This window comes from Eurosta solidaginis, chromosome 4, assembly GCF_040869045.1.
Source record: "Eurosta solidaginis isolate ZX-2024a chromosome 4, ASM4086904v1, whole genome shotgun sequence".
Lineage (NCBI taxonomy): Eukaryota > Metazoa > Arthropoda > Insecta > Diptera > Tephritidae > Eurosta > Eurosta solidaginis.
Genome location: NC_090322.1, coordinates 232,450,737 through 232,477,674, shown reverse-complemented (window position 1 = coordinate 232,477,674; position 26,938 = coordinate 232,450,737). Strand labels below are relative to the sequence as shown.

Sequence of the window (26,938 nt, the reverse complement as noted above, 5' to 3'; positions counted from 1 at the left end):
TTACGACGGTAAACAAAAGCCAATTGGTTGGCTACGATGCGGTTACAATATACAATTTATCTTGATAATTACTTTAACGATAATATTTCGAAGTGTTTCAATGGAAACGGTAGAAATTAGCTTAACGTTAAGGTGCATCTCTGCCTTAAGCTGTAGTCATTGGTGCCGTTTGTCGTATCGCTGTAGTCGTATCCCTAACGTAATCAGCTGTTTATCGTTACGACGGTAAACAAAAGCCAATTGGTTGGCTACGATGCGGTTACGACCTTAGCGGCACCAATAATCGATTGCATTGATTCTCATAAAGTTGGTTGAATCAGATGTTTTACGCCTGTAAATATGCTGATCGGAATCACATGGCATTCCAACAGCATATTCAATAGAAATAAATGATATAATAATGAATTGTACTTAGTAGTATAAGTTTTAGGCCTAAACAGCCGTAATAATAAATAAATTAAATTTAATTAAGGCTACCGATACGGTTACCGATAAAGCACCAATGTCTGCAGCTTTAAAGAGCCCAATTTTTGCAATTCTACGTTCAGCGCTACGGCAGCGCAATGGAGAAAAAGGATGCTTTAAATTTATACAGTACCACAAAATGAAACGGTGTGGTAGCTCCCCATGTGTTTTTGGCATCAGCTGTTCAGCCGGTTAAGCAATTGTTCTTTTTATACTCCGTATTTGCACAATTTCGTTTGTTTATGTACAAAAATCAACTAAAAATCAATAGGTTGTTAGAGTTTTGGAACGCATGAATCCGAACATTGAGCAGTTTCTAAACACACCTGCCGCGATATTTTATTAATTTATTGATAAAAACAATTTCTAATCTTGCGCTGCTAATGTACTCGTTCAAATAAAACCACCAACAATAAAACAGGTTATTGATAATTAAACAACAAAAACCTCGCTCACCATTAGAAGTATGCAATTAAACAAGTGTGTATCGCGTTGATTTGCTTGTACACACAAAGTGAATATATTTGCAGTCACGAACTTAAGTATCTATTCTATATATATTTTATTCCAAACTGCTCCTACCTGTAGTTTATTGTCGGCATTTCATTTGGGACGTCACGTTTTGAAGCAAAGTTATTTAACGCGCATTCCTTTGCTTAATAAACGGAAGTATTATTGTAATAACGATATGGCGAGTGCAACAATACACGGCAGGGCATTACATTATGTGCTGAAAATTGGAAATCGGGAAAAGAATGCATTCTTCTTCAGAGAAATACTTGGCATGCAGGTAAAGTGATAGTGAAGGGCCTGTTGTGGTAAAAGAAGAGTTCTTGATATAAGGTGTTCTTCGGCGGAGATAATTGTATGGCGACGTTTTTAATTGGGAGCTTAGTTTCTGAGCAATTAAATTTTATTTGTGTCTCGTTGTCAGCTTTATTAATTGATTTTAAAATTTAATTGCTGTTTCTTCTGAATCCAGGTAGATCGTCATGAAGAATTTAAAGAAGGCTGTGATGCACAATGCAATGGGTAATATATTTTTGCAAATATTTTTTTCTGTATTCGTGTTATTTAACAATTGAATATTTTCCTTAGGCCCTACGATAATCGTTGGAGCAAAACCATGATCGGCTATGGTCCTGAGTCATCTCATTTCGTAATTGAACTTACCTATAACTATGGCGTTAAAAATTATGAACTGGGTAAGGCATTCATACATATTTATATACACAATGCCTAATTAATCAAGTACGTTAGACTGGGTCGATTTATTAACCGATACCGCGCCATCGATTTTTCGCTAGGATTTGGGCTCAGGAAAAAAAGTTCCACTGCGCTACCCAAAAATATAATTTTCGAGCCTGCGAAAAATTTTAATTAAAAATTAATTTTTCGACCAAAACCCAAAAAATATTTTATTTTCAAAAAACTATTATTGCCAACGTTTTTACAAGTTTTTGAAAAAAGAAAATATATATATATATATATATATATATATATATTAGATTTTGGGCAGTGTTTTGGCCGAAAAATTTACCCTTTCAACATTTTTTTTTGCAGGCTCGAAAATTATTTTTTTTTGTATGCGTAGTGGAACTTTTTTCCCTCAGCTTAAATCCAATCGAAAAATCGATGGCGCGATATCGGTTAACTTTCGTCCATACAAATCGACCCAAGTTAATGTACGTATCTAATCATACCCTCATATCCCGACTGAACAATATCAAGATCTGTGGTGAAATAATTTGACTTTAGTTCGATTTGCGCAATAGGTTGTCTATTTTCTTTTAACATTGTCTTAACGACTCTGACAAATTTTCAGGTGCATAGCCCGAGTTAAGTGGCTTAGAATATTCTCGCGGTGAGGAATGCCTATCGTAATTGGTAATTAAATTCCGCAATCCGAATGTACGGTCCTCACCAAAAATGTTACCGCTGATATAGGAGTAATAAGAGAAGATGATTGAACTGCACCTTAATTGATTAATATTCGCCTAAATCTGCACACATCTGTAAGACTCCCTTAAGGACGGCACAAATGTGTAAGAATCCCGTAATCTATTTCCGGCAACAGACTATCTTCACCAATTGAACTCGTCAAAACAAGAGTTCCATAAACTTTCGGAAAGTGCTTTTGCGGCTAGAACCACAACATTAGCAGCTGTGTGCTTTCATTACGCTCTGCTACCAAAATGTCAAAATATCGTGTTGTTGTTGTTGTAGTTGTTGTTGTAGCGATAAGGACACTCCCCGAAGGCCTTGGGGAGTGTTATCTAATTGATATTCCTTGACGGAACGTTAGTACGTTCCGGTACTAAGCCCGACATCTCGGGAACGGCGCTTCCCAAGGCAGTCGGTTCTATGTACTGGAGCGACTCGGGATTTTTCCCGACGAAGGACTGTCATTTCAGTGTAACCCCATTTAATTTGTTGCATCCCTCCTAGAGATATACGTCGCCGATTTTCATCGTTTTTTTTACGCCGCCACGGAATGTCAAAAATATCGGCGCGGTACTATATTTTCTACTCATTTAAGACTGTCTGGGCCATTTATTGTTCATGTCGGAAATTGGACGGATATGTTCGAAAGGGTTATCAACGGATGTGCATCACTGCCAGTTATAAGAATCCAATTGCGTAATGTAACTTATTCTACCCGTTCAAAAGTAATTTATAAAAACAGGCGCTTTCAATCCCAACACGGATTTTGCATCACCCAATATACCAAGTTATTAAAGCAAAACACTAAAAGAAAAATTATATAAAAAATTGAAATGCTCACTTTCCTTATTTTTTTTTTTTTAATTAAGAAGGAACGATGAATTCAAATAAAATGACCCAAGTCGAGCATGTTTTCAAGGGGCTGTATAGTGCAACCCTCCGGCAAAGGACCATCACATCGGTAACACTCCCCAAAGCCTTTGAGGAGCCACCTTATTGTTACAACAACAACAACAACAACAACAACAACAACAACAACAACAACATACAAAATGTATGCCCTGCTTGCAATGTGTCCCCACATGACACCAACCATCTCTTTAATTGTAATGTGGAACCAACGCCTCTAACACCCCTCTCATTATAGACCACCCCTACTGAAACATCAAGTTTCCTTGGACTCCCGTTAGAGGATATTGATGACAATTTGTGATCGGTCGCACCTATTGGATGGGGCGAAGCACTGCTACAACAACAGCAACATCTCGGTAACGATTTGTTGTGACCGCATCCGACCTTCTAGGCCATCCCTAGATCCATGAGGAGTTCGGGTTGCCAGAGCCTCGGCTGTTAATGAAACAGGATTCGCCACGAATAGGTGAGGTTGACAATTGAGTTTGGAGAAGCTATATATTGCGCTAGACAACCCCTTGAATCTGGTATTTTAGTCACCTCTTACGACAGGCATACCTACCGCGGGTTTATTCTAACCCGTCTAATATTGTCATACCTTCGGCCGACTTCCTTCCTTTTAATTGTAATGTGAAACCAAAACCTCTAACAGGGATGTCTCTTGGTCCCACCCTGTTGGAACTGCAAGTTTCCCTGGGCTTCAGTTTGAGCATATCGATTTCAATTTTTGAGTGATTGTACCTATTGGATGGGCGAAGCACTGTTACAACAAGAAGAAGAAGACGTCCTTCTAAAGTCGCTCTTATCATTCGATTAACCGAGTTAATGATAACAGAAAGACCGATTTGATTGTAAACAGCTGTAGGCTGCTTATGATTAATTTGTTATTTTGATGCTTTTGAAAAACTATAAGCACTTAAAAATTTTACGGTGTTTCTTGTCATATAAAATAAAGCACTAATATAAGATAATACCAAGCATGTAAGGACCAGCCAGTTTTCCGCTTGATAGCATTGAAACAGACTCATAGAACAACAAAAGCCCCCAGCGGGTTGGGGGTTAGAATATACTCGCGGTAGGTATGCCTGTCATAAGAGGCGACTAAAATACCGGATTCTAAGGGTTTGTGTAGCGCAGCCCTTTCAGGTTGCCAGCGCAATACATAGCTTCTCCAAACCCAATTGTCAACCTCACAAATCCGTGGCGAATCCTGTTTTATTAACATCCGAGGCTCTGGCGACTCCGAACTACACATGGATCTTGGGGGTGGGAGGGCGGGATGGCCAAGAAGGCCGCATATGGTCATAACAAATCGTTCTCGAGATGGTCTGGCTTGCTACCGGAACGTACCGGATCTGCATCCGGCAAAGGACCATCAACTCCATAACACTCCTCAAGGCCTTGGGGGAAGGTCCTTATCGCTACAACAACAACTGCCTCAGCGCAGTTCGTTGGACTAAAGCAACAGTAAAGGGTTGTCTACGAAAGAAACTCAAGAGATAACTTTTAATCTTAATCATAGTCGGTCTTGTGGCAGAATAAAACAGTCTATCGACGAAAAAGTAAATATTACAACACATGACTAACCCACCTGAAACAATGAATCTTTCAATTTTTTCACATCGACCTCTTTAAGTTTAAAAACTAAAACTATAAAGTGAGGCTTCGACAGAGACGACGAAAGGACTTTAAGTCACGTGTCTTCAGCCTTATAAATGCGATTTACAAGGCAATCAGCCAATAACCAATAGGACTGGGACCGAAATTACTTTAAAAACGGGCTTTTTCATTGAGTTATCTGCTTTTGAAGTAGACAGAAATGCTACTGGCTCGTAAAGTAGTCAGTAACCATCGTTGTTGTTGTTGTTGTAGCAGTGTTTCGCCCCCCTAATAGGTGCGACCGATCACAAATTGTCATCAATATCCTTTAACGGGAGTCCAAGGAAACTTTACTGTTTCAATAGGAGTTGAACATAATGAAAAAAATAGACAATAAGAAAAGATCGCGAGAGCGGAAATGGAGACGGCCTCGCGTTTATCATACATCACTCAGTGCAATATCATACATTTGATCCTGACATCGGCCGCAGGGACAGTGTCGTAGAATGTCAAGGCTTATCTGTCCGGTCAGGAGATGCAAACCTAGAAATCATCAACATCTACATCCCTCCTGCCACCTGTTGCCCCAGTGGATACCTCCCTAATATCAGCGCCTTACTGGCAACAATCAAATAAACACCATCGTGCTATCGGCATGAAAAAAAAAAACATCGGAATTATTTTATTAAAGAAAATATATTTTTACTTTGAACAAATTCTCATAAAATTTACTTCTTCTTTCAGGCAACGATTTGGGTGGCATAACTATAAAATCCAAAGAAACACTAGAACGTGCACGTTCTAAAAATTATCCAATTTTACAAGAAGAGGGACAACAAGTATTAACATCCCCCGATGGTTATAAATTCTTTATTATTGAAGAACCGCAACCACGAGATACCGATCCCGTCTTAAGTGTTACACTAAATTCCACAAATATAGCTGCATCGAAGGAATATTGGCATGGTTTGCTGAAAATGAAGGTCTTGAATGAGTGCCCCAATACAATAACATTATCATATAATGAAAAAAATGCTGCATTAATATTGAAACAAATTTCAGTACCTTTAAATCGTGCTAAAGCTTATGGTCGCATTGCATTTGCAGTGCCATTAAATGAGCAACCCGTCATTGATACAATTATTAGAGAAGCAAATGGTACCATATTGACACCATTAATTACGCTGGATACACCCGGCAAAGCAACAGTACGTGTGATAATTCTGGCTGATCCAGATGGCCATGAAATATGTTTTGTCGATGAGGAGGGTTTCAGTGAGCTATCGCAAGTGGAAGAAGATGGCGATAGAAATCTAACAAAATTCATTAAAAAAGACCCTTTCCAAGATAAGGACTAAATTATGTTACACATTAGTTCTGAATATCATTTATTAGCTATGAGTTTGATTTTTGATTTATTATTCTATGATTGTAATGAACTAAGCACATGTACCCACGTATGTAGATTTAATGAAATATCACTTATAACTTATGGATAACACTTTATTATTATGTTAGTTTGTTTATTTTCTACTTTACTGAAACTTACATCAATACTATTTCGTAATGAATGCTGACGAATTTAATAAATATTTATATTGTGCAATGAAGTTAGTGAAGCTTGAACTCATTTTGTGTATTTAGCTCACCATTCTAAACATGGGCTATTCTGTAATAACATAAGAAAATTCAATTATAATCATAAGCGCGTACTTACATATCTTTGTATGGTTTCTTTATATATGAAATCTTATTCGAAAGCTTTCTATCATTGCTATAACAGTGCCGTTGTAAGTTCCCTATAGGAGCCTCGCGAAGCTTTTATGTTTGTGTACTTGATAAAAGCTCGCTGGCTGCGCATGACAACCTTAATGTATCCTGTGCACAGGATACAACTTTGTAAGCTCCTAAATATGTTTTACAAAAACACGGCCAGATACAGTCAAAACAAAAATTTAATTAGTTATATCTGTAGAAAAAGTGAAAATGAGCTACCCATATTCAAAATTAAAGAGGAAATTTGTTGACTTTTTAGTGTTATAAAGTAATAAAAAAATAATCATGAATCCGGTAATAAACCTTAAAAAATTCGAAAGATTATTAATGTTTAATTCCTATCGCCAGCGAAATTGCTTGTTATAAATTAGGATATCTTTGTACTACCGCCCATTCATAAGATTTCATGGGTTTAACAGCTGACTGAAGAGGGGGTATATTGGGTATTTATTTACTACTAGCCTTTACCCGCGGCCCCGTCCGCAAGGAGAAAATTAAATATATGGGATATTCACGTTAGCCTGCTTATCAAGTTATCTGTTTAAAAAGATGTTTCTCTCTAATACATTTTATTTTTGTAATTCAGTAAAAAAAAGGACTAAATGAGCTGATAAACTGATAGGATCCCCAAATGATCCCGAAATTATCGAGAAAAATCCACGAAATGACCCTGACGCTATCGCGGACAGATTCCGAAAACCATCTAAAATGCCACGGAAGGGTCTACAAAAATTCCCGGAATAGTCCCAAAAAACCCGAAATGACAACGATACGATTCTAGACTTATCCAGAGAACCACAAAGAAATGATGCCTGAAGGGTACCAAAATGATCCCGAAATAGTCCCGAAAAAGTTCCGAAATGACCCTGACGGGCTCCCGGACGGTCCTCAAAAACCATCCAGAAAATATCCAGGAAGGGTCCCTAGAGGATCCACGACGGATCGCGAAAACCATACAGAAATGATTCCGGAAGGGTCCCAAAATGATCCCGTATTAGTCCCGAAATAGTCCTGAAATGACCCCGACGGGATCCCAGACGGATACCGAAAACTATCCAGAAATGATGCCGGAAAGGTCCTCAAATGATCCCCTAATAGTCCCGAAATGACTCTGACGGGATCTCGAACGGACTCCTAGATGACCCTGACGGGATCCCCGACAGATCTCGACATCCATCCAGAAATGATCTTGGAAGGGCCCAAAATAATCCCGAAACAATCTCTGAAAAGTCCAGAAATTACCCCGACGGGATCCCGCACGGATTCCAAAAACTATCCATAAATGATGCCGGAAGGTCCTCAAATGATCCCCTAATAGTCCCGAAATGGCAGAAAACCATCGAGAAATTATGCCGGAAGGGACCCCAAATGATCCCGAATACCATACAGAAATGATACCGGAAAATACCCCAAATGATCCCGAAATAGTCCCGAAAAAGTTCCGAAATGAACCCGAAGAGATCCCGGACGGATCTCGAAAACCATCCAGAAATTATGCCGAAAGGGTCCCCAAATGATCCGATACCAGTCGATAAAAAGTCCCGAAATAACCCCGACGGGATCCCAGACGGATACTCAAAAGCATATAGAAATGATGCCGGAAGGTACCCCAAATGATCCCGAAATAGTCCCGAAAAGACCCCGGCAGGATCCCGTACGGATCCCGAAAACCATCCAGAAATGATGCCGAAAGGCTCCCCTAATTATCCCGCATTAGTCCTGAAAAAGTCCCGAAATGCCCCGACGGGATACCGGACGGATCCCGAAAACCATACAGAAATGATGCCGACAGCGTCCCCAAATAATCCCGTATTAGTCGAGAAAATTTTCCGAAATGACCCCGACGGGATCCCGGACGGATCCTCAAAACCATATAGAAATGATGCCGGAAGGTACCCCAAAGGATCCCGAAATAGTTCCGAAATGAACCTGACGGGATCCCGAACGGATCCCGTAAACCATCTAGAAATGGTGCCGGAAGGTATCTCAAATGATCCCGAAATGACCCTGACGGGATCCCGGACGGATCCCGAAAACCATCTAGAAATGATGCCGGAAGGTACCCCGAATGATCCCGAAATAGTCCCGAAATGACCCCGACGGGATCCCGGACGGATCCCGAAAACCATCCAGAAATGGTGCCGAAAGTGTCCCCAAATGCTCCCGTATTAGTCGAGAAAAAGTACCGAAATGACCCCGACGGGATCCAGGACGGATCCCGAAAACCATCTAGAAATGATGCCGGAAGGTACCCGAAATGATCCCGAAATGACCCCGACGGTATCCCGGACGGATCCCGAAAACCATCCAGAAATGGTGCCGAAAGTGTCCCCAAATGATCCCGTATTAGTCGAGAAAAAGTCCCGAAATGACCCCGACGGGATCCCGGACGGATCCCGAAAACCATCTAGAAATGATGCCGGAAGGTATCCCAAAGGATTCCGAAATAGTTCCGAAATGAATCTGACGGGATCCCGAACGGATCCCGTAAACCATCTAGAAATAGTGCCGGAAGGTATCTCAAATGATCCCGAAATTACCCTGACGGGATCCCGGACGGATCCCGAAAACCATCAAGAAATGAAGCCGGAAGGTACCCCAAATGATACCGAAATAGTCCCGAAATGACCCTGACGGGATCCCGGACGGATCCCGAAAACCATCTAGAAATGAAGCCGGAAGGTACCCCAAATGATCCCGAAATGGTCCCGAAATGACCCTGACGGGATCCCGGACGGATCCCGAAAACCATCTAGCAATGATGCCGGAAGCTACCCCAAATGATCCCGTATTAGTCGAGAAAAAGTCCCGAAATTACCCCGACGGGATCCCGGACGGATGCAGAAAACCATCTAGAAATGAAGCCGGAAGGTACCCCAAATGATCCCGAAATAGTCCCGAAATGACCCTGACGGGATCCCGGACGGATCCCGAAAACCATCTAGCAATGATGCCGGAAGCTACCCCAAATGATCCCGTATCAGTCGAGAAAAAGTCCAGAAATGACCCCGACGGGATCCCGGACGGATCCCGAAAACCATCGAGAAATGATGCCGAAAGGGTCCCCAAATGATCCCGTATTAGTCGAGAAAGGGCCCCGAAATGACCCCGACGGGATCCGGACGGAACCCGAAAACAATCCAGAAATGATGCCGAAAGGGTCCTCAAATGATCCCGTATCAGTCGAGAAAAAGTCCAGAAATGACCCCGACGGGATCCCGTATTAGTCGAGCACAAGTCCCGAAATGACCCCGACGGGATCCCGGACGGATCCTGAAAACCATTGAGAAAAGATGCCGAAAGGGTCCCCGAATGATCCCGTATTAGTCGAGAAAGGGCCCCGAAATGACCCCGACGGGATCCGGACGGAACCCGAAAACAATCCAGAAATGATGCCGAAAGGGTCATCAAATGATCCCGCATCAGTCGAGAAAAGGTCCAGAAATGACCCCGACGGGACCCGGACGGATCCCGAAAACCATCCTGAAATGATGCCGAAAGGGTCCCCAAATGATCCCGTCTTAGTCGAGAAAAAGTTCCGAAATGACCCCGACGGGATCCCGGACGGATCCAGAAAACCATCTAGAAATGAAGCCGGAAAGTACCCCAAATGATACCGAAATAGTCCCGAAATTACCCTGATTGGATCCCGGACGGATCCCGAGAACCATCTAGCAATGATGCCGGAAGCTACCACCCCAAATGATCCCGTATTAGTCGAGAAAAAGTCCCGAAATTACCCCGACGGGATCCCGGACGGATCCAGAAAACCGTCTAGAAATGAAGCCGGAAGGTACCCGAAATGATCCCGAAATAGTCCCGAAATGACCCTGATTGGATCCCGGACGGATCCCGAGAACCATCTAGCAATGATGCCGGAAGCTACCCCAAATGATCCCGTATTAGTCGAGAAAAAGTCCCGAAATTACCCCGACGGGATCCCGGACGGATCCAGAAAACCATCTAGAAATGAAGCCGGAAGGTACCCGAAATAGTCCCGAAATGACTCTGATTGGATCCCGGACGGATCCCGAGAACAATATAGCAATGATGCCGGAAGCTACCCCAAATGATCCCGTATTAGTCGAGAAAAAGTCCAGAAATGACATCGACGGGATCCCTGATGGATCCCAAAAACCATCTAGAAATGATGCCGGAAGGTACCTCAAATGATCCCGTATTAGTCGAGAAAAAGTCCCAAAATGACCCTGAAGGGATCCCGAACGGATCCCGAAAACCATCCAGAAATGATGCCGAAAGGGTCCCCAAATGATCCCGTCTTAGTCGAGAAAAGGTTCCGAAATGACCCCGACGGGATCCCGGACGGATCCCGAAAACCGTCCAGAAATGATGCCGGAAGGGTCCCCAAATGATCGCGAAATAGTCCCGAAATTATCCCGGAATAGTCCCGAAAATGTCCCAAAATAATCCCGACGGAATCCCGGGCGGATCCAGGAAACTATACACAAATGATCCCGGAAGGGTCCCAAAATAACCCCGGAATAGTTCCGAAAAAGTACCGAAATGACCCCGGCGGGATCGTGGACGGATCCTGAAAACCATCCAAAAATTACCCCGGAAGGGTCTCGATATGACCCTAGCGGGATTACAAATAAGGTGAAGCTAATTATAAAACCGTGTTAATAAGGCAGCAGGCGCGTTGGAGCGAATGAAGAGTTACATAGAAACATACAGGTAAAGCTAATAAAAGCGTGCTAATAAAAGCAATTGGTGGAGGGCGGATATCAGGAGGAGAAGGAGAGGATCACTGATCGTTTTCGAAAATTGTCTAGATCTCGATCTGTATGTGCCAGATACCAAAAACTACTGATTTAGGAGAAAATTTATATTAAGTTATAACAATTTATAGATTTTACACCAGAGGGGGAGATAAAAGGGGGGAGGCCGGAGGGTGTCACTGCTCAATTTGTAAGCCCTCGACTTATTTGACCCCTTGAGTCTGTGATATTGGTGAAGGCCAGTATACGTAAAGTTATAATGTGTAAAAATTACTAAAAAGTAATTGCTCGAAGGGGTCGTGGGACACCCACCCCTCTTTCCATGTTCGAAAAAAATTTCGCTAGTAGACTACTGTCTGTGTCCCAAATTTCATCAAAATCCGTGTAGCCATTCCGGCGTGTTTCAGTCGCAAAGACGAAAAAATATAATAATTAAATTATAGCTGTTCCTAGGGGGCGGGGACCACGCCCCTTTTGAAAAATATATAGCTAGTAGATCCTTCTAGACTATTGGCTATATGTGTGCAAAATTTAATCTAAATCGGTCCAGCCGTTCTTGCGTGATTGAGTCACAAAGACAAACGTCTGGACAAACATCCAAACATCCAAACATCTAAACATCCAAACTGTGCCATTTATAATATGTATATTAGACTAGTTAGAGTAACATGTGACCAAATTCTTGTTGAAACGACGAGCTCACTCATAATATTAACCTCCTTTCTTATCTCAGGTTTGGTCCATCTTCCTTCGGTATGTCGATAGTTTTCCTTCGATGTTGTAGTTGTAGCAATGGTTGTTCTTGTTCAATACGCACGACCGTTCAATAATTGTCATCAAAATCCTTAAACGGAAGTCAAAAGAAAATAGTAGTTTTAACAAGGATGGTACAGAAGTTTGCTGGTAGAGTCGTTGATTTCACATTGCTCTTATATACTCTGTATAGCGATTCCAAAGGAAAAGCCATTCAAAAACTGTCGCGATACGAAATAACGGCTCAGCTGAATTGATGGTTTGCGCCATGTCTGGACACAGTGCATGGAGGTCACACATAACATATTACGCACCCAGCGGGTTAGGAGGCTTAAAATATCCCCGCGGCAGGTATGCCGCCCAACCCTTTAAAAGGGGATGCTAGCACAATTTATAGCGTCTCTAACTAAATTGTCAACCTCACCTAGCTGTGGCGAATCTTGTTTCTTTAGCAGCCGATGCTCTGGCTATCTCAATTTCCTCATGGAACTAGGGAATAGAATAAATAAAGAGCTTTCTGAGATAACGTGGCCTCGATATAAAGAGGATGTAGAGCAAAACGTTTTACATTTTAATAAAACCATTTATACTTTATTTGAAAAACATGCGCCCAAACGTACATGCTCGTACAATGAACCAGTGCAGGTCTGCCTCTTTAGACAAGGGGATAAAATATGATCCTTCTATATCTTGGGTTCCTTGATTTACCATAGCAAAGCTTTTGATAAGTCAAGCGTTACGAGTACTCATATGGTGGGGCTTTCCTTGACTGAGTCCAGATTTGCTAGCCAAGGGAAAATGGCGGGAAAAGAACTGTTTCAAGTGTCTTCGATACAGGAGAGATATCGGCCGAAATGACTCTTCTTTTTAAGCTTTGGTAGCAGTACACCCTCGCCTTATGACAAAGGTGGACAGTGACTTGTTGAACAAATATGTTAGGAATCTTTCCTTCTCACCGTCAAAGAGTTTTAGCATTGGCATAGCTAAGCGGATTAGGCCCAATGATTTGGAAGACTAGGCCTTTCGGATAGCTTCGCAAACCTCGACATCGGTATATACTAATCATAGCTTTGTTTTTGCGCCCATTTCATTGGTCGCCGTCTCACCTTGTGAACTGAATAATGCATTGAAAAAACCAGAAAGTCCTCGCTCATGCTTTCAGATCCTAGAAAATTGTATAGTTATGTAGCGTTTATTAAGTACTTCACCTGCATCAGTAGAGAGGATGCAGTTTCTAATTTCAGTTGGTTCATTTATATTGGTCGCAAAGCCATCTGATTACCTTTATCTTTATTTGACGCTCTTGTGGGCTTAGTTGTCGCTTCGCCTAAGATTTGAGGGAATCGACGATCCTGCAAAACTCTCGTTTATCTTCTCGGACATCAACAGGAATGGGCATGATATAAAAGTAACGCTGGGTAAACTTCTTAACGCCGTCCCAATTATTTTTTTTTTTTTAAGTTAATGAAGGAACAAGAGGTAACGAAGTCCGAAGGTCGATCTATTTAGAGAAGAGAAGGTACGAGGTCAGATGCGAGTGTTAGTATAACGGGGTTTCAAAGTATTAAAATGAGCATCACATAATTTATGGATCACCCTAAATTAGTTAAGGACCAGATTATATATGGCGCCGTGACACTGCGTCGCAGTCACTGGCATTCAGTCACCACTATAAAACACTATAAATCACTCATTGAGATGAATGATTGCTCATACGAGAAAATACGCCTCGTCACGTTATACATAATATGCCCATAAATTGATAAACTCTAATATCGCTCCAAAATGCAGCATATAGTGATTGGCCTTGATCAAATTGGAATCAGATTAAGTGATAAGATCTTCTTCTTGTAGCAACAAATATACTCCCTGAAGCTTTTGGAGAGTTTTATCGATGTTGATTGTCATTTGCCGATTATTAATCCTGTACGCTCCGGAAAATAGCACCGATAAGGTACAAGCCCGACCATTTATTGAACGGTGAGTAGTTAATATTGATTAGTGTTGCTGTGTGCTACCTCCTTTAATTCTCATTTGTTCACATGGATTGAACTTGACTATTATCATTCACGTTGAAAAAATGACGCAGAGAGATAAGGAGTTTTATCGAAAATTTTTGTTTTGAATTGTCAACGAATGTCTGTGATCTTTAGTCTACGTGCTAAAGATAAGAGAGCACTAAAATATTTCTATTTTATGGACTTAGTACAAATATAAAAGTACACGCGAATCTGGGTAAATACGCTTAATTAATGTTGTTTACGTTTTCTTATCGTACTACTTGATTTTACGTTGACACAAAGTCACAAAGAAACTTGCGTCGTTCTTCAAATAATCTAACAACTGCCGTATCTTTATGCCTATCTATTTAGGTGCTTACATTTAAGTGTTTCGTTCAACCGTTCTATATTCCTAACGATAACGCCCGTTTCGAGAGCGACGTGGTCCAATAAGTCATACTTTACGGAAGTGACGCGATATTCACAGCTCGTTGATACCCTATAGTGCTCTCTCTGTTTGGTTACATCGACGGTTCGAATACTACTCAATTTGTCACTGCACAAAACCTATAAAAAACAAGGTGGCGTGTTATAAAATAACTCCGTCCACTTGACAATTCTTAGCCACCATACTCTTTATTTCCAGATCACAAAATTATCCTATTGGTAATAGCTCAAGCCATAATTTGCTGATTGCAGAACACCAACATAACATCCCTGCAGAACTTATGTCAATCTCAGAGCTAACCTTGAGCTCTACCTTTTGACAACAGTACTACATATCATACATCAATACCCAACCAATAAGTTCAACTATAGCCGGATCTTTGGCAAACAGTTTCAAGGCAGTTGAGCTTTGGATAATTTTCAGCCAGTTAAAGTTTTAACACTTCTGATTATTGATAAGAGAACAAAGATTACCGATAGTTCGATGTGTCGTTCAACTAGCGCTTTTTTACAGCTCGTTATCCTATTTAGCTTTGGCTTGGTCTTATTCCGGTCCTTAGATCTGCAAGTAAAGAAGTTCTTCTCCGAATGTGCATATATCTCGAACCAATAAAATATAAGAGAACTTCTTGTTGGTAGACATTTACCAATTATGATTACGGAATCGTTATTTCCATACGACGCCATTTTGGTGGGTCCCCGTCGATTCTGAGTACCTGGCTAATGATCTATATACGACCATCGTCGTCTTTTGACGGGGCTGTGCCTATTGATTTTGTTGCTTCTTTCTGAAAGTCAATATGCAGCTTGTCAATGCACATCAATGGCTAGAGACTTGCCTTTATAAGCCACTTAAGAGTTTTGAGCAGTGTTTATACGGTTTCGTTTACAAGTTTACAAATAAATGATTTTCCCGCCTTTGGTAAAACATCAACGCGAGCCATCCTTAAAAGGGGGGGGGGGGGGGGGGGTATTTGATTCAGTCTTATGCACACACTAAATAATGTATTGGGTTATGACAAGGTCCTTCTTATAAAAAGACGTACATAATTACTTTGCATTTCCTAGAACAAATTCCAAAGCTCTGAGTTCAAAATAACATCAGCCTTCTGGTTCCACAGCATAGGCCGTACTTTTTCACACCTGAAAGATATACCTTGACCGTTTGTATCATGGTGATCCTTGTTCAAACTCGCTGTGAGTAATGCCTTCTCTGGAATCAATAAAGGGGCAAAAAAAGGGTCTTGCCGTAAATTAGAACAAAACGAAGTACTTGTACAAAAATTAGGCTCTACAAGTCGCCGTTCATACATATTCTGATTTATGGCCCAGAATCGACGATGTCGAGAGAAGATGAATTGCTCTGAGTTGTTTGAGAGAAAAGCTCACCGGAAGATTTATGGTCGTGTCCGTAATGCCGATGGTGAGTATCTATTTGAGCTTTACGCAGATATTAAAAGCTTCGCCGGTTAGGTCATCTTATGCGAATGGACGAAGACACTATAGCCCAAAAAGTATTTCAGTCGACACCGCAGATTGGAAGCAGAGAAAGGAAGATACCTTCACTGAGTTGGAAGAGGCAGATAATGGAAGGATTGACCTTAGTTGGGGTAAGTTGTTGCGAAACAGGGATAGCTGGCATGAACGGCATTTAACCACGAGCTAATAATGACGATGATCAACTTAAGCCCATTGTGCCTCTCCGCTGAATGGAAGCCCCAAACAGTTCAATTTGTATACATCTCCAACTTTCGCAAGACCACGTTCAACCTCTGGGCTCAGACTGAAGTCACAGTGTTGCTTTCTATTCCCTTCTCCGAGGAAACCCTATTCTCAATGATTTTCATCTGTTAATCAACAGCTCCAACCGTCTCTCATTGGGCATCATTATGCTTAACCGGTTAAAGGCTGTTTTCACTATCTCTAGTTAAAGCTAACTAATCCGATCAACGAACGATTTCTGTCATATTAGGTACCATCTAGCGTTAACTGAAGATGGTAACAACGGCTCTGAATGGTTTTGGGTATTCAAATAGTCGCGCCAATCCATCTCATCGTTGAGTTTACTGTTAAGACAATTGGTAAAAACAATGGAATTGAAACAGCTTTCCACCTGGTCCTTCCAGTGAATTGAGCGCCACCCTCCTCCGCTTCCGTATGCAGGTTTCGATAAGAGTTCCTTCTTAAGCTCCTTGACCAGGTAATTAAATGATGAAGAGATTAACGAAGAACTGTCAGTTCCGAGCTGGATATTCATCTCGTAATCGCATATGAATTTAGAATTAGAATTTAGCTACTCCTATTCATATATCTATCCACATTCATATTCGTACTTGACTTTTACGAGCAAAGTAAACAGCATTGGTAGGGAGTTGAAGCACCAGTGGTTATAATAAAATTTACAGCTGTCTATACATAGTTTAGTATGTATGTATGTGTGTTGTTAGTAGTATGCATATTTTATTGAATAAAAAAAATTTGTAAATATATTTTTATTTGTTGATTTTTGCTATCGTCCAACAACTAACGAAAGTCCAACAATCAACCCAGAAACATGAAAAACTGCCCCAAAACGTGATTGCAATACACAAAACCGTCAATTGGATCAGCACAATCAATGAATGTCGCAACAAAATCGTAATCACTACCATTTACTCGGCGATATGCACATTGAAGAGAAGACGAACTTAAGTTTTAGCTGTGGAAGTTGCCAAAACTTGTATCTCCAAATTCAAAATGGGGGCACCAAACGGTGCATATAAAAGAGGAGTTGAGAAGTTTGCATATGGCGTATTTATATATAGATAGATGTATTTTTTCGGCGGACGCAGCAATACCAGCTTCTGGCCCGGGGTTAGCATTGAGGACACCCTGGAGTTAGTAGTCTCTCCGCAAGAAGCTACTTCCTCGATGAAGTAAGACGCGTTACAATGAAATGTCAGTCTTTGCTCCTGGAGTAAACTCCGAGTTACTTTAGTACATTGAACCGGCTGTCCTCGAAGGTCCAAATGGTCAGAACGTCGAACTTTCTAATTACATACAGAAAGAAAAGCTGAATATTATTTTTTTTTAAATAAGAAAAGTAATTTATCTATGGAAAGAGTCGTTAATACAACAACAACAAACTTCGTTTATTTGGTAACCAGAACTAACACAAACAACAGCACCAGCTCTGAAATCCAGGAAAGACTCATTCTTGCCAATAAATGCAACATTGGACTTGGTAAGCAATTGAAAAGTAAAGTCCTTCTTCGGCAAACGAAATTCATGCTCTACAAGTCACTTATCGTACCAGTCCTCCTGTATGATGCAGAAGCATGGACCATGACAACATCAGATGAAGTGGCTCTGAGAATGTTCGAGAGAAAAGTTTTTGAATTTTGGCGACGGCGAGTATCGAATAAGATCTAATGATGAGCTGTACGATCTTTAGGGAGACGTCAACATAGTTCAGCGAATTAAAACACCGTGGCTAGCCATGTTATACTAATGAATGATAATTATCCGGCTAAGAATGTACTTGTATCAGAACCCACCTATGGAAGCAAAGGAAGAGACTTCGAAGCGTGTTTACAAGGCACAAATCTTCTTTCAAAACTCATGTTGAGAAAGATTGTTCCGGAGAAAATTTCGGGTTATAGCGCCTATTGAACGGGGTGAGGTACTGTTATCAAGATAATAGCAACATATATAGAACTTATAATGTTTTGTAGGTATGAAAAATGCTGCATTAATAAGTTTTCTCCAGGCCTTAATAGCACGTTTTCTATCGTAATGTACCTTACTTCGGATAGAGTACCAGGGACTTCTGGTCAGCTTTTACTTACGATCGGCATGCCTGCGGCGGGTATATTCTAAGCCAATTACCCGCAGGGGAAACCTAGCTCCATACAATCGTAAGTCCGTGGGCCATATAGTGGTTAAGGTTATACTGGCAAGCAGAAAAAACTCAACACCTATGCCAAACTTTAATATTTTTGAACATAACTTTGAAAAATAACCCGATTTAATTGGTGTTTAGTATGTGGACAGTTTACGGGTCGCTGTTCAAGAATCAAAACATAACTGTTATACTAGAACTAAATGTACTGAAAATCTATATAACAAGAAACCTTCTCAATCATTTGGTAAAAAACTTTGCAGCTTGTAGTAATATGAAGTGTTTTTTTAAAGTCTTTAAAATTTGATCCAAATATGAGCCAAATCGGACCACAAATACTAGTATTGTCAACATCTCGATCCTTGCGCCTCCTGACGGCGATTTTTTTTTCATAATTCACTTTTTCTTCATGCATGTATTAGAGCTTACGATTTCTTCTCGAACACAAACGAGATTTTCGAGACCCGAGAACTCGACTTCTAGCGAGATTCTCGATTCTCGAATAACGAATAACTCGTAATACTCGCGATCTTCTCGACTTTCAATTCAGTCGCTGCATTGGCAATATTCTATATATTTCCGGGTTTTCACTAGTGGTTTTGCGGACATTTTGGCTTGTGCTCCAGAAGAAATCGTAAGCTCTATATAAAACAGCCGATGAATCGAGTAAGTTGAATGTCGAGAAGCTCGTGAGACTTACGAATTTATTAGAACAATTACGCTTTTATTAGAACAATTAAGACTGTGATATAAACTGTAAGATTTAAAAATTTAGGTGTAAAGTTTTAATGTTAAAAATATATAATTATGTACAATTTGGAATTTTTGTCGCAGAAGGTTACAATGAACTTTTAAAGTGTTATATTTCTTTACAGTCAATTTATTTTTTACTTTTTAGTTAATTTTATTAACCAATAATAAAAGCTTTTTTAAACAAGTTTTTTTGTTCTTTAATTATTTTTTTTACTTTTTAGTTCGTTTTATTAACAAGTAATAGAAGCATGTTCTTAGAAAAGTTTTTTTTCTTAAATTTAATTTAAATATGCATTTTTTTTAATTTTTGTAGGATAAAATGTTGTTTAAATTAGTTATGTAATCTTTACTTAGTTATTTGTAACGTTTCTCATCCTATCCATTTCTTTTAATGCATCAACATTACAAGGTTTCTTCGAAGTCAACTTTGAACATTCAAGTTCTTCTATTCGAGTGTTAACTAACTTAAAATCATATTTTATTGTGACTTTGCCTATGTCGCGTTCAGTTTACAACTACTCTTTGCAGATCTCTGCTCGTTCCATTGCCAAAAATCTGTAAAACAAAATCAAGTGCGCAGAAAAGTATGCAACAACAAGTATGCAACATTTAGCGATAACAGCCTAACTTGTACGTTTCTTGCATACACAAACAAAGCGAAGTTAAGGTTATACTTCTTGAGGACTTAGGCTTTTATTACCTTGTGAATACAAATCTTTGCCGATAACTCTGTTATCGGTCAATTTATCGAATTCTCGAAAAGTAATATTGCATTGTCATCGGAGTTATACATGTGTGCAATATTTCAGCTCAATCGGACACCGGGAAGTGTATCAAATTTAACTTGCAAAATTTGATTGCAGACAACAGCCAAGTGAAAGTAAGTAATAGCTTATAATAAAATAAACGATTGTGAGCACACAAAGAAATCTATTTGTACTATGGCACTATTGTGAATATTTGATTAGAACTAACACTGCAATACCGGCAGTTGTTAGCACTCGCCAGATGGCAGCGCAAGCGCATGTAATTTATAGATGCTTGATTGATAGAACAGCTGATTTCTGTTGATATTTGATATGAGACTATTATTATAATTGTTGTGCAAGATGTGCTCGGCTCCGGCTCGTTTGAAATAAATGTAAACAAATGAATTAACCCTATGAGGTCTATGTATCATTTTATCATTTCTGTTTTTTTTTTTCATTTTACCTTGTGTGACAGCATTATTTATGACGACAAAGAAGAAAATATGAGAACATTAAAACCCGACCGTAATTATTTTAATAGATAAAACCGAAAACACAAGTTACATTTGTTTGATATTACATTAAAAGAGTACTTTTCTAAAATCCAAAATTGTCTGTTTAAAAACCGTTTAAGCCATTTTTATTATTACTTACCACCATTATATTAATTCCCTGTCATGTTTGTCCCCTCATTTCCATACGAATTTTTGACCCACGGAAAAGTCTTTTTCGGTAACTTCCCGTTCAGCTAGACACTTGATTTAGAAGATAGTTCAGATCTGGGAGATATTACATTGCAAGTAGAAGAAATCCGCTAGGTTGTACATGGATCGAGATATACAGAAAATTAATTTTAAAATGGAAATTTTGCGATCGCCTTTTAACTAACTTCTCTCACATCAATAATTTAATCATTTTGTCTACACCTATTTACGTACACGCAGCGGAGAAGAGATGCACAAACACATGCAGATATCTTATCTGAGATGCTCCTAAATGTATGCAATTATAATTGTGGAAGTGTCGCTCACACATACAAATGCATGGGGTATGAGAGAAGCCATAAAAATTATACATCTGTAGTTGTAGCTGGGAATTTTATAACTAACTAGTAAGTTCTGGAATTAGAAAAGCCTAGAAATATGCAACGAGGAAATCAGACAGTATAAAAAGGCGACAACAGTAGAGACGGGAATCAGCTTCATTTAAGTAATCAATCAGTTTGATTTAATTAAGCAAGCTGTAAGTGTTATTGTGAAGTACCTTAATAAAGGCCATTTTTCCATTATTCAAAATTGGAGTTATTTATTCAACAGTTGAGTGATTCGAACCTTAGTAGAAGATTGCAAATAAGGGAAATTGCAAGTAAATTCGTTAAAATATATAAGCAAGTTACCTTGTATTTAACATTTGGGTATTTACCCCCTTCCCATCTCTAAATATATAAAAAAAAAGAAAGCACATACATAAACAAGCATATGTACATACATATATACATTTGATCGTATGTAGACTAGGACCTGTAATAAAACACCAAACTTGTCGAAAATATATTACCTTTTTTCTGCTTGATTTAAACTAGTTCGAAAGAGACCAAACTTTGCCAAGTAGAATGCAGAGCTTTGAATATTACAGGAGTGACCAGAGGTGAAATTTCTCATTAGATATAAATGTGTATATATTACATTAAGTTTGGTCCGATTCTCAAAAATTGTTAGTTCTCAAAGGAGAAGAGATATAATTCACCGAAATGGCCAAGATGACAAGCTGAGTTAATCTACGACCGTCTGGCTGTTTGAACGCAAATTAGTCCCTAAATTGTCGGAACGTACCCGATGGGATCGTAATAGCATATGACCCCAATTCATCATCCTCATTAATTGAGACTCAGCTTCTATTATGGTCGATTGGGTCGATATAAGGTCACGCCAGCTGTTTGACTGACTGAAACCGATTGGAAGCACCAAGCAAGGTATCGTTTGATTTCTAATCGGACGTTATTTTTGCTGTAGATGCAGGCTCCCAGTTAAACGAATTCTTTCAAAGTCTCGAATTTATATCCGTCAACATTGACGTGGCAGTCAAGGTGCGAATGCGTCCATTCTTTCTTGGATGAGAGCAAGTAAGCCCACTTATTTTGCTTCTTTATCTAATCCAGAGAAGAGGCAGAACTCATGGCGAATTTGTTAAACTAAATATAGCATACACCAGCAATTGTACGTCCCATAATAGTTTGAACAATATCAGATTCCGATTGTGTAACTTTAAAATTATCTTCTAAAGCATTAAGTTAACGAAGTCTCATGAAAGGGAGTCGCCTTGTCTGAAGCCTCGCTTAGTTTCTAATGGCTCAGGGGGTTCTTTCTAATCCGTATGGAGTTCGTATTGTTGCTGACTAACTACGCACGGAACTTTAATTCAGAAATAGGAGGCACACAACCAACTTCCTTTCATGCTGTCAAAGGCTGGTTTGATGGAGACAAAAATATGGCGAGTTCCATTCTTTTATCGTGTGTCTTCTCCAGAATCTGGTCGCTGACAAATTTACTAGGTCTGAAGCTGCAATGTTAAGGTCTAATCAGTTCATTCACTGTAGGATTTAGTATTCCGCAAAATACGCTATATAGAATATTATACGCAATGTTAAGCAGGCTGATTCCGCGATAACTGGCGTGGTTTGCGCGATCGTATTTCTTATTGATATGGAAGACGTGAAATTGCATGCTTAAACTCCAATCTTTTGCATAGGAGTTGATGGATGCTCTTTACCAAATCTTCGCCTTCGTCTTTGTACAGATCGGCAAATGGTGCATCATTGCCCAGTGCCAGGTTATTCTTTAACCTGGACGGTACCATTCTCCCTTCGTCATAGTCCATCCACAAGTGAAGCATATCAGGGTTATCAAGTCCGCTGGTCCTGAACTCATCTGTCATCTGAAGCAGTAACACCGTTCCGTCTCACGGCTTTTCTTTCTTAAAGGCGTCTTTATTCCTGTTTGGAGTCGTATTAACACTCTAAAATACCACGCATTGCCGGCCCATGCGCAGTGTCGCTCTTAAAGCTGCTCTTTTTACTCCGAGGTAGCTCGATATTCCTTATCATACCAATAGTTTTATCGAGCTGGCTGAAAACTGGTGGTATTAGCAGAAAGTGCTTCCACTGCTGGACTACATCGCCAGGTCAAAGATTATTCTCACTGGGCAAGTGTGAGAGCCGAGGGAAGTAATAGTCAGCTGTAAAGTTTTCAACAGCATCTCACCTTATGATAAACAGCCTGAGGTCCACAATACATTTTTCTGTTTTGTTTTTTTTTTTAATTTTTAAATCACTGATGCTCATCTCTTTGCTTACATAAAAAAAAATACAAAATTTAAAAGCACAATTTAGCCTCAACTAACCCGACTAACCAACAACCTCTACCTTGTCTAAATCCTTCGCACTTCATCACGATTATCAACGCAATAAGTGGCAAATTTGTTGTCCTCAAACTGTGCAGACGTGAAATTGTCGCATTACATAATGTAAACATCGTAAATGGGGAAAACGTGAAAATGTTGAAAATTATATGCGAACAAAGCGGAAAACAATTAAGTCGTAAGCTTGTGGTAGGGCTGCCGCCGCTATTTATGTTTCCTGTCCATTGTATCAACTTGCTTCATAAGCAGATTTGTCACATTGGTGCACTCATTGAAGGTGGTCTAGCAACAACAAAGATATGAGCAATAAAAATGAAAAAAAAGATAAAACAACAACAACAGAAGTAGACATGTAGACAGACCAAAGCACAATATCTATTGCAAATACAAAAACAACCAAACAACATTGGATTTTAATATATTTATTAAAAAGAAGGGAAAAATAAAAAGGATACTTATTCTGGGGTTGAGCAAAAAAATCGCTTTTAATCTTGAACAAGTGCTTTAAAGTCTTCTATATCAATGGAAATTGAACGGGGATAACATTGTATAGAAGCGGCATAAATTCCTAAGATCTTTGAGATCTGCGCAGCTTAAGTAAGCTGTCTACATCGTTTCGTCAAACTAAGTAAAACCAATGGAGCTAATATCTACTCTCTGTACCGTGGTTTTGCACGGAGATCGCCACTTTAAAACCTTTTCCAGAGAAATAACTTGGTAACAACCAGCGAACACGACCTTGCGTACGATACATCCAACGTAGTAACCACGAGAAAGGCAGCTCAAATCCCCTTTATTAGTTATGTGAGAGGAGAGATCTTAAAGCTGGAGACATTGGTGCTTTATCGGTAACCGTATCGGTAACCATATAACAGCTGATTCGACCAACCTTATGGGAATCAATGCAATCGATTATTGGTGTCGCTAAGGTCGTAACCGTATCGTAGGCAACCAATTGGTTTTTGGTTTACCGTCGTAACGATAAACAGCTGATTACGTTAGGGATACGACTACAGCGATACGACATACGGCACCAGTGACTCCCGCTTAAATATAACATTTATCAGAGACTAAACTGAAAAAAATGGTGCTAGTAAAATCAACAAATCGGTTCTGTTGTTCTTGACTTAACGGAGATTCGGTAAAATTCATCGAATTATGGTTTATTCGATCGAGTTCTTTGTCAAGCAAACAAATTAGTTTAGTCATTTCAACAGAAGAGAAATTGTGGCTCTTAAGTTAACAAAATTTTGTAAAATTGACAAATTCCTAATCAATCTAACTGATTTTTCTGTTAACGCAACTGATCTTATAGGTCATTTGAACGGCGATCAACTGTCAATATATGAGTGGATGTACTAAAAACTCCTTCTCATTATGTAAAAATTCTCTGGGTTAGCATTGAAATTGGAAGGTTTGTGGTGAAGTTCAAGACGTTTTGTGACTGTAGCAGGCATGCGTATTTATGTATTCACATATTTACGTATTTATATGGCGGCCGCCGTGGTGTGATGGTAGCGTGCTCCGCCTACCACACCGAAGACCCTGGGTTCACACTCCGGGCAAAGCAACACCAAAATTTTAGAAACAAGCTTTTTCAATTAGAAGAACATTTTCTAAGCGGGGTCGCCCCTCGGCAGTGTTCGGCAAGAACTGCGAGTGTATTTCTGCCATGAAATCTCTCAGTGAAAACTCATATGCCTTGCAGATGTCGTTCGGAGTTGGCATAAAACAAGTAGGTCCCGTCCCGCCAATTTGTAAGAAAAATTAAAAAGGAGCACGACGCAAATTGGAAGAAAAGTTCGGCCTAAAATTTCTTCGGAGGTTATCGCGCCTTACATTTATTGACATATTTATATGGCAACGTAGGTACTTTCATACAAAGCTGTCGTATCAACTTTTTTTGTTCATTTCACTACTAAAACGGTCAACTACGAATCAACGATTTGTGCGCAGTTGATTCAACATCTTTTTGCGATTATTAAAAATTGACAGGAATTTCGGTTGAATTGACCAGTATTTCGGTTGATTTTACCAATCTTTTTCTTTCAGTGTACGCGTCAAAAACTTCAGGAAGCCGCCGTAATAAAGAATTTCCTTTATGATAAACCTGCTTGGTGATATAAATGTAGAGGAAAAGTAGAAGCTTTGGTCTTACAATAGAAAAGTTCAGACTACACGAATGTTCATCACCTGTAGTAAGCAGCCAGCATAAAAAGATAAACCAACCTAGATGGCTCTCTCCTCAACAAAGAAAACGAAAAGAACTTAAATACATTATAATCTACGGCAGCAGCAATACTACAAATAACGATCACTTGATTGTGGCTTAAAATTCGTCGGTGTGACAAAAAAGAAAAGTGTTCAGCTTGCAGTCAGAAATCTTTGCCATCACAAAGCCGCTCACGAAACGGACATAAGATTATATTTCTAGTCGATTCTTTCACCTTACCACTAAGAGTAATTCGAGATCAGATACTGCAATTGACTTATGCGTATGGCCTCACCCATTTCATAACGAAGTAGTGGAAAAGATGGAAGAGAGATGCCAAAGTAAGAAAACACTCGTTCTGCAGAACGACGTGAGTGCATAAGGTTCAAATACCGGCTGAAAGGAATATTTCCAAAAATTTGCGGTAAAAAATTACTGCAGGATGGACGTGACTGTAGACATTGTTAGCTTAAAATGCCCAACAATGGTTGAGCTACATTTTTGGACTCGGCCAAAGGATTTAAAAGAAGAAATGAGATCTACATAAATAGAGCTTAAATACGTTATGAGCGGAAGAAAGTTAGTGGGCGGGACTTGCCGAGTCGTCTCCAATAAAGCGGCCACAGTTAGAGAAATTAGAATCTACACGCATACCTAAGCAGTAATCACTCCTACGTTCATTACTGTAGTGTGGTGGAGAGCGGCCTCGGAGCCTGAACTTTCCGAAGACTACCTCGAACAATTTATATAAATATTAAGGTCCTCTATGTTCCAGGACATTTAAACAGAATTTTGAACAGAATTAAGCCGAACGTAAATAACTTAAGAGAATCTGGATTTCCACTGCTACCAGGTAGTCTGCACTTGTTGTGACCGTACAGGACGGCAATGGATTCCAGACGATATCCCCGAGCAATAGAGTTTACTTAATCCCATTTATCCTTGGTGATCGGGGTACCAAAGGAATTTAAATTGCAAGTTCTAGCGGTTTTCTCAATATAGTTACTGGAACTTATTTCCTGCTTCAGCGGCATGGGGAATACGTAATGCTTGACTGTCTAGCTTTTACCAAAACAAGGCGAAACTACTTCGACTTCGGTTTACTGGATGCATCGGGGCTAAACCAATGTAGAGATGAGTATGCAGCGAATCACTAAATAGTTTTAGCTTACCTCACCATAATTTCATGTTGGGTCTGCTCTTGTATAGATGAGCACTGAATATGCTAAGCATTGAGACCCTCCTGATCGGCAATGGATTTCAGACGGTAATCCAAGCCAGAAAGTTCTCCA

At 39.8% G+C, this 26,938-nt stretch overlaps 1 protein-coding gene across 3 annotated transcripts; it reads left to right on the top strand.

Moving 5' to 3' along the window:
- Nucleotides 1-705: 705 nt before the first annotated feature.
- On the top strand, nt 706-6,530 carry LOC137251070 (glyoxalase domain-containing protein 4). 3 transcript variants are annotated; one of them, XM_067785028.1, is made up of 5 exons: nt 706-945; nt 1,054-1,255; nt 1,448-1,497; nt 1,564-1,670; nt 5,665-6,530. In XM_067785028.1, the coding sequence occupies exons 1-5, from the start codon at nt 932-934 to the stop codon at nt 6,276-6,278; spliced, it is 987 nt and encodes a 328-aa protein (XP_067641129.1). In that variant the 5' UTR covers nt 706-931; the 3' UTR covers nt 6,279-6,530. The 3 variants fall into 3 exon arrangements, with proteins under 3 accessions (XP_067641129.1, XP_067641131.1, XP_067641130.1); XM_067785030.1 differs by having other exon boundaries at nt 709-929; XM_067785029.1 differs by having other exon boundaries at nt 709-979.
- Nucleotides 6,531-26,938: the final 20,408 nt, after the last annotated feature.